General features: G+C 52.6%; 1 protein-coding gene across 1 annotated transcript; it reads right to left on the bottom strand.

The window, feature by feature from the left end:
- Window positions 1–5,353: 5,353 nt before the first annotated feature.
- Window positions 5,354–8,512, bottom strand: LOC131402801 (ral guanine nucleotide dissociation stimulator-like). The gene is made up of 4 exons (XM_058537338.1): window positions 8,390–8,512; window positions 7,837–7,906; window positions 6,259–6,327; window positions 5,354–5,839 (listed from the first exon to the last, which is right to left on the bottom strand). Exons 2-4 carry the CDS (start codon window positions 7,876–7,878, stop codon window positions 5,657–5,659), a joined length of 294 nt encoding a protein of 97 aa, XP_058393321.1. The 5' UTR covers window positions 7,879–7,906; window positions 8,390–8,512; the 3' UTR covers window positions 5,354–5,656.
- Between the last annotated feature and the right edge of the window lie 1,706 nt (window positions 8,513–10,218).

Consider the following 10,218-nt stretch of genomic DNA (forward strand, 5'->3'; position numbering starts at 1 on the left):
AAAACCCTCCAATGATTGTGATGTACAGTGTGATTTGAGACACATGTGTCCAGGGAGAGAAGGAGGGTGGAATATCCATGTGAACAGAGAACGTTCTCCATGGATGGTAGTCTTCATCCTCCATTTTGTTGAAATTTCACATTTTATTTTGTTTTGAAAGAGAAAGCTCCAAAAATATTCCCCGACTTTATAGTGGAAACAGTAAGATCATGAAACTAAACCCATTCAGAAAACTGAAGATCTATGCACCCTGAAGCCTAAGCAGCTGCATATTCCAGAGGCCAGTTGCTCGAATAACTTCCCATCCTGGTGGTGAGGTCAGGTGCAGTCAGTGGGAGCAGACCCTGGAGAAGCCGCAGCAAGTCTGTGGATACAGTAGACTGCAGGGACTCCAGGCCTGCAGCAGTAAAGGAGAACTCTTAAGTTCATTCGAGTCGCAAATACCTTCGAAATAGTCACACAGGCTGGTCCATGTGAATCCGTGGACCATGCAGGGGCCGATGGATCTGCACACCAGCCCTGAGCCCACACTGGCTCACTGTCCATATTGGGCAGAGATGAGTCCAGGAATGGGTCTGGGTCGCTCACAGACCCTCTGCAGGCAACAGGTATCATCTAGAGATATCAGGAGACAGACACAGAAAGTGAAGAAAAGCATGGGAGAGACTGACTGTGGTCTCGAGGACAGACGAGATTGCCGGGGAGGCAGAGAGAGCAAGGAGCCAAGAAAGGCATCCTGAAAGCACAGTGAGGAAAGCAACATCAGTGCTGAAGAAAAGGAGAGTGGTGCCGTTGAGAAATTCCCCATGAGACAGGCTTGACTCTCACAGCATCTCTTTGTAACGTCCATCATGATCTTGACCTTTCATGGTAAACCTCAATTTTTCTTTACCATGAGTTTTCTCCTTTTTATATTAAAATTGATAGGATAATTGAAGCTGAGGAATTAGTGTTTTGAACTTACACTTGGTTTTTCTAGAACTTACACTCAATGAAGTGATGATACCTACTAGAATGAGATTTGTCTTTGAATGTATATTAAATCCGATTCCATAAATTTTTATTATGATTTTGCATCTAATTTTTTTTTTTTTGCAGAGAAAGATTCACCCTGAGCTAACATTTGTTGCCAATCTTCCTCTACTTTTTGTGTGGGTCACCATCATGGCATGGCTGCTAATGAGTATTGTAGGTCCATGCCTAGTAACTGAACCTGGGCCAGCAAAGCAGAACATGCCAAAATTAACCATTCAGCCAGGGGCCAGCACGATGATTTTGCATCTAATTATAACATAAAATCCATCAGTCTTTCTCTTCATGGTCACATGGTAATTCAGACATATGTGATTTCTATATCATGAATTAAGTATCTCTTATCTGTTACGTGGCAAATTTGTGTAGCTTTGATTTTGGAATCTCCAGGATGAGCATACACCCTGTGGGCATTATTTTCCACTTACAGAACCTTGGCAACAGGCTCATTGCCTTCCTTCCCACACTAGATCCAGAGTCGTGGAAATGTGTTTGCCTTGCACACAGCACAGAGCACATAGGAATTACTCAACAAACATGTGATAAGTGAATAATTGGTGGCATCATCAGGTCATTCACAGAGGCCAGACTGAGAGAGAGCTTCCTTAGGTCAGGAAGGAGAAGCATTCCTTTATATTTGTGATGTTTTAGTTTGTAACATTGTAATGTGAACACCAAGTATACTGTTTTTATCAAAATTGTGTTCTGAAGTGTTTCAAAAATCTCTAAAACTCAGAGTAGAGAAAAATCAATCTTTGTGAACCTGTTACTTGCTTCAAAGATTGTCAACTCGTATACCATCTGGCTTTCATTATCTTCACACCAAGACCCCAAGAATTAACCAGAGGAGATGGCTGAGAGCACATCATTTCAGCTGTAAATATTTCAGTTTCTCTTACAGATGAGGAATTTTTGGAACACAAACAGAATAACGTTATCACACACAAAAATAAAAATGTCATTCTTATAATCAACTATCTAGTCAATATCCAAAGTCTCCCAGTTTTGTCAAGGTTATTTCTTGGTTTTACATTTTATTTGAGTCAGGATCTTAATGAAACCCTTCTTTTGCAATTGGTTGATCTGTTTCTGAAGTCACTTTTAATCTCTTAGTAGTTCATGCATCTTGGGATTTGGGTGGGATATGAGTGTGTGTGTTTGTGTTGTCTACACGGATGTGTGAATTCTTTCTTTCCTGGATAGCAGTGCCCTGAAAGGAAGGACCTGGATTGTGGGAACCAGGATTTCTACTCTGCTTCTGGCTGAACTGAAAAGGCCTCCCTGGGTGACACTTGCAGCCTTCAGAAAGGAGGGGGAAGAAGTACTAAGGAATTCAAGACAATGGCCCTTGTCTTACAGGGTGTTTCCAGGGCATGATGTTCAAAATGCCGGGTGGTAACCCTTTAGCTCCAGGTCGTCGGGTGGGTTCTCGGCATGAGCTCTGAGCAGTGTCTGTTAACCACCCACTTGGGAAGCATTTCAGAATTTTAATTGGTAAGGTTGTGTCTAAGATTGGTGGCATTCCCCTGCTGGACCAACTTCTATACCTGCCCCTCTCCTGCCTCATCTTTCAAAACTCCCAACAGGAAAGTTTCACAGCCCTGTAACACAAATCCACATAACCAGAGCACAGACTGGGGAAAAGAACACAGCCATCCCAGGGGCTATGTGCTCTATGCCCTCAGGCCCAGCAGCCCCTTTGGGACAAGTCAGTAACAACACGAGTGAATGTGTAAACTAGTGATTGTCTGAGACCAGGGACCTCAGAACCACATGCGCCCAGATGTCACCCAGGGCAGCAAGGGATAGTGTGGGTCATTCAGTGGACAGGATTAAGGTCTACTGTACTGGCAAACCAGAGCTTACCCCTGATCCATCAGGCCCAGCCGGGGAGGAACGGCCATGATGTTTCTGACAGAGAGGCTGGGGGCCATCTAGGGAATTTCTGCCCAAAAAGACTCATACAAGGAAGTGCAGGGATGTTGGAAATCCTAGTTCACTGGGAGCAGTTAGGTTTATGGAACAAAGTCCTGTTGTAGATTTAAAAGGTGCATCATGAATCTTTCCCTCTGGATATGAAACAAGTGGGAAAAGGACTTCCAAGAGCATGGGCCAGGATCCCAGGAGGATTCCAATCTAGGCGAAGGGTGAATAGGGAGCCCTAGAGACGGCCTGATGGGGATGTCCTGTGGGGCCTTAGTCCATCTGCACATGGTCTTCCTCTGGCCTTGTCCGTTACACATGCAAACTTTTATCTTTTTACATTTTTTTTTCTCATTTAGTGTTGATGCAAATCCAGAGACTGGTAAGAAAATGGCAAGTTCCAATATCTGATCAAAGAAACCTCAACAAGAGAAGCAAAAAACATTCCTTCTTCCTGGAAAGCTGTAGAAAGACAGCCACTGTCCTGGGGAAGGACATGGTCCTGGTAGGTGCTATTTGAAAGACACCCACATTTCAGTGGTTATTGCTCTGCTTGGGAAAGTCCCTCCAACCTCTAAATCCAGGGAGATCTGAGGGGCTGTCTCTGCTCCTGGCCCAGGTGACCCACACAGAAATGCACCTGTCCTCTGAGGAAGGGAGACTTGAGGGTTTCATTCAGTAGCCAGGGAGGAGGTTGGCCCTCATCCCTTCTGCCACATACAATAAGCTGTGACCAAACACAAGTTCTTAATTCAAGGAGGAAAGTGAGATTCTGTGTCTCATTTACATGAGCATAAGAAGTGAAAGAACCACACCACAACACCCAGGCTGTGACAGAAACAGGATATAATGTAAGAGTCAAATCTACCATTTACTAGTAAAGAAATAATATCACTCCTCCCCAATGGGTTAACAGTCGCTGGGGTGCAGATTTCAGGGAGTTGGAGGGGGTGGTGCCCTCCCTCTGGGGCTTTAGGGGAAACCAGGGAAAGTCTTAGGATGTCCTCGTTCACTCAGGGTGGGAAGAGCTGACCCAGTACACCCCGAGGGCGCCAGTGTCCCTGCTGGTCAGGAGGAGCTGCATTTGAGGTCTCCAGAGTGTGACGGCTCATCGCCAAATGCATGGCGGCTGAAGAGAAGAAACAGACTATTTTGGGGTACCTCCCCGAGATTCATGGCACACCTCCCTGCCCCCCTGCACTCTGATCCAAACCCTGTGCCGTGTGCTGAGGCCATCAACAGCATCCCGTTTGTCCCTGATGCAGGAGGCATCATTTAGCATCACCCATTTCAGAGGATGCAACTGAATCCCAGAGAGGAGAGGGGAGCGGCCCGTCCCAGGCCTGGTCAGCAGTGGAGCTGGGATCCAGGCCCATGCTTAGCCTGAAGCTGTACTGAGCCCCTGGATTCAGTCGCTGCTGGTCCCAACACTCACTCGGCCCTAAGCTGGATGATGTCCGGTTCCTCTTTCTCTTGAAGAGCCGCATTTTACTCGCCTTCTGGTGTGCAGGCTCCAGCTGGCAGGAGACCCAGTAGCTACAGGACAGAGTGGACCTGTGAGCTACCAGGAGCCACACCTCAGGTGCCCCTCCCAGAGCCTGCCAGCAGCTGAGTCCCAGTGCCCCATGGGTCACCACGCTACGAGTTCTGAGGCTGATTAGCGAGCCAGGCCACCGGCTCTGGAGCTGGCCATCAGAGAGAGTCTACCCTGCCCTCACCCACCTCCTGTCCCCCCCACCTCTCATGGACACTGATGGGCTCCATGGCCTGGAACCAGGCCCCAAATCGCTCTTCTCGCTCCAGGTCATACGCATTTGCAGCCTGCTGGAGCAGCTGGATCCTCCTGATGACTTTGAATTTCTGGGAGGAAGGACAGGATTCAGACAGGGCTTGGGTGGGGAACCCTGCCAGGGACTTGTGGGGAGTGAGGATCTGGTCTGGGGTCTGTGCTCACTCGGGAACCCTCTTTCCTTCCCACTCCATTCAGGACTTGCCTGTTCTCACAGTTGGCTTGAATTAGTTCCTCATCCAGGAAGATGTCCTTGATGCCAGCCCCCCCTACACTCACCAACGTGATGGGATTCCCAGCTTTGTGGATCTGACCCAAGGGATGAGGCCAGAGAATGTCTTGCTAGGGGAGCTCTGTGATATCCACTTCCCCACCCTCCCCACCCCTGCTCACCTCACATCCTTTCTGGAAGTTGGCCTGATTTCCCTGGAAGGGAGACAGCCAATGTCCATCAGAAACAGCCCCCTAAGCCCATAACTAACCCCCATCCCACCCCTTCTCAGGCTGCAGGAACGTCAGGGCCCAGCAGAGGGCAGACCTTCCACAAAGAGAACTTGACACTGGGCCAGGCTCTGGGCTCCAGAGCAGGAAGGACAGGGGAGCTGAGGCCAGAGACCTTATGTAGCACACCCTCTCTGATGACAGATGGGGAGACTGGGGCCTCAGGGAGGAAGGGACAGCTGGACCACAGAAGTTCTTCCTCACTTGCAGGGGCTGATGGCACTCCCCCAGGGGCAGGGCCTGAGGGGGAGGCTGAGTGCAGCTCAGACACAGCCTCCTGCAGCTCTGCAGACAGGCAGCTCTGAGCTTCACCAGCCCAGGGAGCCTGGTGGGGGGCTTACGTGGGACGTCTATTCATGCATTGCTAAGATGGGCCTGACTCTCCAGCTCCCAGGGGTGGCCATGGGGCTCTCATGAGAGAAGGTTTGCCAGGTACTGAGAGCTCAGGGCCCAGTGCAGGGCTATCGCCTCCCAAACCTCAGGATACTTCTCCCTGGCCCCACCTCCAGGCTCACTCACTTCCAGATCATCCTCCATCCCAATGTCCAGCAGCTTCAGGTGATAGAGGAACGTGCCCAGGAAGGGGACGACACCCTGTGAAATCAGGGTGGGAGTGGTGAGATGAGTCCCACATCTCAGGTGTCCCCATTGACCCTCCCCCAAATCCCTTCACCCCAGCCTCCTGCCCACCACAGACTCCCACAGAGAGCAGCCTAGGACCCTCAGCGGCCTCCCCTCAGTTGCCCCCTCCAGGACCACCCAACTTCCCCAGTCACCTCCTAGGGGCGGCTTTTGTCAAATCCCAGAGTATGTGCTCCCTGCCCCTCCCCTCTCTATTTCATCCTGGGCCCAGCCCTCCCAGGCCTCCTCCTGGTCACTTCCAGGGCAGGCATAGCAGGCTCTGGGGCTCCAGGAGCTGGGCTGGAGGAGGAGGGACCCCTCTCTTAGGGAGGCCTCAAGCCGTGAGGAGAGAGACCTCCTCCTCTGACACCCTCCCCCTCAGGCCCCCTCACCTGCTGCTGCTGTCTCTCCTGGGCTCCCTGGGGATCCATCTCTAAGGTGGCCCACACAGAGGTCACGTCCTCCAGGGTCAAGGACAGGCTCAGGGAGGCCAGGCTCCCTTCCCCGTGTCTCCCAGGCCCCTGATCCTGGACCTCGGACATCTGGTGTCTATGGCTGCTCCCATTCCAGAGTGCTCTGATTCTAGATCACTCGCATTTCCAACACTCCCTCCTCTGCTCCCTCAGGCCTGCCCAGGCCCCTAAGCCTCTCTCCTTATCAGGAAAGTGTGAGGAGGACTCCCAGGCCTCCCAGGGTCCCCTGAGGACTCAGTGTCATCTGACTGTCACCAGTACTCTCCCCTCCCCCCTCAAGGAGGAGGAGCGCAAATCTCCTGCACATTCCTCTCCCCCTTGTACCTCATCACCCTTGTGAGGCCTGCACCACAGATCATCTCCCTCCATTTCCCAGATGAGGAGACCGAGGCCCACAGAGGGGCAGTGACTTGCTCAGGGGCCCACAGAGGAGACCGTCCGCACCTCCCAGCCAAAGGGCCTGGCCCCTGGCCTTCACTCCTCCTCCAGACACACCTCTGACCAAGGTCCTGTTCTCCTGACTCTCGGGGTGTGTTGAGGCCCTCAGTCAGCCTGAGCCATGGATCGGGTGGCACAAGGTGTCTCGGAGTCTTATCCAAGTGGATTCTGTGTTTTCCAGCCCCCTGAGATTCTCTGACACCAGGCTGGACCTGAGGCCATGCCAAAGGCCTCAGCTCCCTAGAATCCCCTCAGGATGAACCCTGCACAGAACTCCTCCAAGGGGGAAGGGGACCCCTTTGTGCCACATCTGAGTGACAGTGGAGGGGGTGACCATGGCGCTGTGTAATGGTGACATTTGCATCCTTTTTCACTTGGAAACTTCTAATGTCCTGTCAGGAAGGTCCATTAAGGATCTGTAGGTTCCCCGATAATTCTCATTGCCATCTGGGGTGTATCTTTCTCAACAAGCCACCGGGCGAGACTCACTGGTTTGTCAGCAGAGACCACTATAGGGCTAGATCACACAGTCCCAGAGAGCACACAGTTCTGTCCCAGATCCACCATTTGGCCCAAGGCTGGGCAGCCCCTGTGTCCACAAGACCTGTGTGACCTCACAGTGCCCATCCCTGGGGCAGGCAGAGTGCCCTCCCCTGCGACGTGCAGTGAAGACAGAAGGAGCAGCAGGGGCCTGGCTTCCTGAGGACAGGCTGGGCTGCTTTAGGAAGAAAGGAACCCCCACCCACTCCATCCACCCACCAGCCTGGAGGAAGAGGGCCAGCTGATGGGTCCGCATGGAAGCCAGAGACCTGCTCATTCTGCCAGCTCCTCACCTCCTGGAACAGTCCAGGCGACACCTCTGTATCCCGTGACCAAGGCGTCCTGCCCCAAACAGTCCCCACCAGCCCCTGCAGCTCATACCCCCTGCTTCCTGTCAAGCTGGACAAGACAGACCGTTATTTCTCATGGAACCTTAAATGAAAAACTTCCCAAAGCACATCCTGCCTGGTCTCTCCCTCCCTCACCTCCCCTCCTTCCAGATCTCCAGCCTCCACTCACCTCCTTGAGCAGCTTCCTGCTCTCCCGCTGGCTAGTTTTCATCAACTTTTTAAGTTTTGTCCAGTTCTTCCTGAGGAGGGAAAAAAGGAAAGAAACACTATGGAGTGGTTTGAGGGTAAATTCCTTTTGTTTGAAAACCCAGAAGATCCAGACAGCCTGGATGAGCGTTTTCACTGTGTCCTCTGAGCCCTGAGGTGTCTGGGACTGGGGAGGGGGCTCTCCTATTGTCACCTGGGGCCTCCATTCTCTTATCTTCTCAGCAGATGTGTTTTAAACAGTCTTAATTTCATGTGGACAGAGAGTTCTGTTGTTGAAAATACTTGAAAACCTTCAATTTGGCTCAAGCCAGGATCTGTCACTTAGGGAAACTGATTCCTGAAGCAGAACCACTGGCCTAAGTTTTCAGAAAGACTCCAAGCCTTCCAACCATGTCAGACTCTATCGCCAGGGTTTGCTGTCTCCCAGGAGGTCCCAACTGACTGAAGGGCAATGCCAGCCCTGTGCGGGTTCTGGTCCACCCAGGTGGTACAAGCATGGAGAGAGGCCTACCCACCTGGACACCCATCTCCATGTCTCTTTTAAATGCTGAATGGAGGGGCCCTGCAGAGCCCAGAGGATCACATGGAGTGAGAAAAAGTTCCTCAGGCCTTGGCATTCCTGGGGAAGGGAAGAGAATGAGCTGTGAGAGGGAGCTGGAGCCCTGCTTCCTCTGGCTTCTGTCGCCTCATTGACGTCTCTTGTCCTGGAGGAAACAGCGGCTCAGGGAACCCAGGAAAGGCACAGCTGGAACCTGATGAGGAATACTTCCAGGAGGAGGATTTTAGCTCAAGCCAAGGAAGGAGCCCAGGAAGGGGTGAGCTTCCCACCACTGGGACCAGGAGTCAGGTCATCGAGGCACTGGCAGGAGGGGCCTAAGGATTGTGCAAGTGCTCAGAACACAGACTTCAAACACGAGAGCTGAGAAAGGAGAAGGGGCAGTTCCCCCGACTCCAGAGAGGGGCTCTCAGGGCCTCCCACATCTTACCTTGGTTACCTGGATTCAGAGCTCCACCACCCTGGCCCTGTCCTGGACCATCATGCTCGGGTCCCCAATGCAGGTGGTGACGACACATTCGACCATTCTGTTAAAGTGGGTCGTGTTGGCATGGATGGTGGGTGCCAGGTGTTCATTGCCCCTGTTGTCACACTGGGACCAGATGGAGTCCAGGAAGTCGTGGGGCATCACTTTCTTGAAGAGCTCCTGGGGAGGACAGGGCATGTCACCCAGCCCTGGCACAGCCCAGCTCAGCGTCCGCAGCCCCCAGTCTCAGGCTGAGTCAGAGGTGAGAGCCTGAGCTCAGGAAGCTGATAATGCGGCCTGAGGCTTGTGTGAGTCCCTGGGTGTTGCCTGTGTCCCCTGAGGACACCCAGAACAGGATGACCTAGGACATGATACTGTGGCACAGGGAAGTGGCATTTGCTCGCTGCACAGTCTCACTTCCTCCAAGCACCAGAACTCGGCTCCTGCTTGACCGTCTCTAGGGGCATCTCCCACCCATTCTGACCATCCTAGGGTCTGTTGCCTCTTTCAGTGGCACATTTCCACAAGGCAGCAACAACCACGGGCTTTGTTTTTCTGCCTTGTAGTCATGTACACATGAGGTGCTTAATTAGTGCTGAGGCTGTTGAGGCTTCCTGGGCAAATGAGTGAACTACCCAGGACAAGACAGCACTTCAGTGTGCTCCGCTCCCTCACCAAAGCACAGACTCTGCCCAACGTCCTCTCTGCTCCACCTCGTCCATCTGCACAGCCAGTCTGCATGGCAGCTGCTCTCAGTGTCCATCTCTACTGTCCACATGAGGACAGCAAAAGCTTGGGAATTAAGAAGTCTGCTCAGGTCACATGAGGGTAAGCAGGGAAGCTGGACCGAGATCATGGGATTCTGGATCAGGAAATGGCAGGTGTGGGGCAGCTCAAGGCACAGCAAAGGCCGACCCCACCGGCCCTGAGAGCCCCGCTGCTCACCACATCCATCAGTGTCCACTGCTCTGCCACAAGCCGGGGAGGGAACTCCAAGAAGTCAGGCTTCTCCTCCCTCAGCAGGTTCTTGCTGGTCACATCCCAGGGGCAGGCGGGCTCTGGGGCTGGATCTGGCTCTGCTGTTATCTCTCCAGGTGGAGTGAGGATTCTCCCTGGAGCCAATGGTCCAGCTGGCTCCAGCTCAGGAGCTGGCACTGGGGCTGGAGCTGATGTTGGTGGTGGCTCTGGCCCTGGAGGGACTGATGGAGGTGACACTGGCTCCAGCTCTAGCACAGGTGGTGAAACTAGTGCTGGAGCTGGATCTAGCCGTGGAGCTGGCCCTTGCTCTGGCTCTGGAGCTGGAGGGAGCTCTGGAGATGGTA

Source organism: Diceros bicornis, unplaced genomic scaffold (genome assembly GCF_020826845.1).
Source record: "Diceros bicornis minor isolate mBicDic1 unplaced genomic scaffold, mDicBic1.mat.cur scaffold_268_ctg1, whole genome shotgun sequence".
NCBI lineage: Eukaryota > Metazoa > Chordata > Mammalia > Perissodactyla > Rhinocerotidae > Diceros > Diceros bicornis.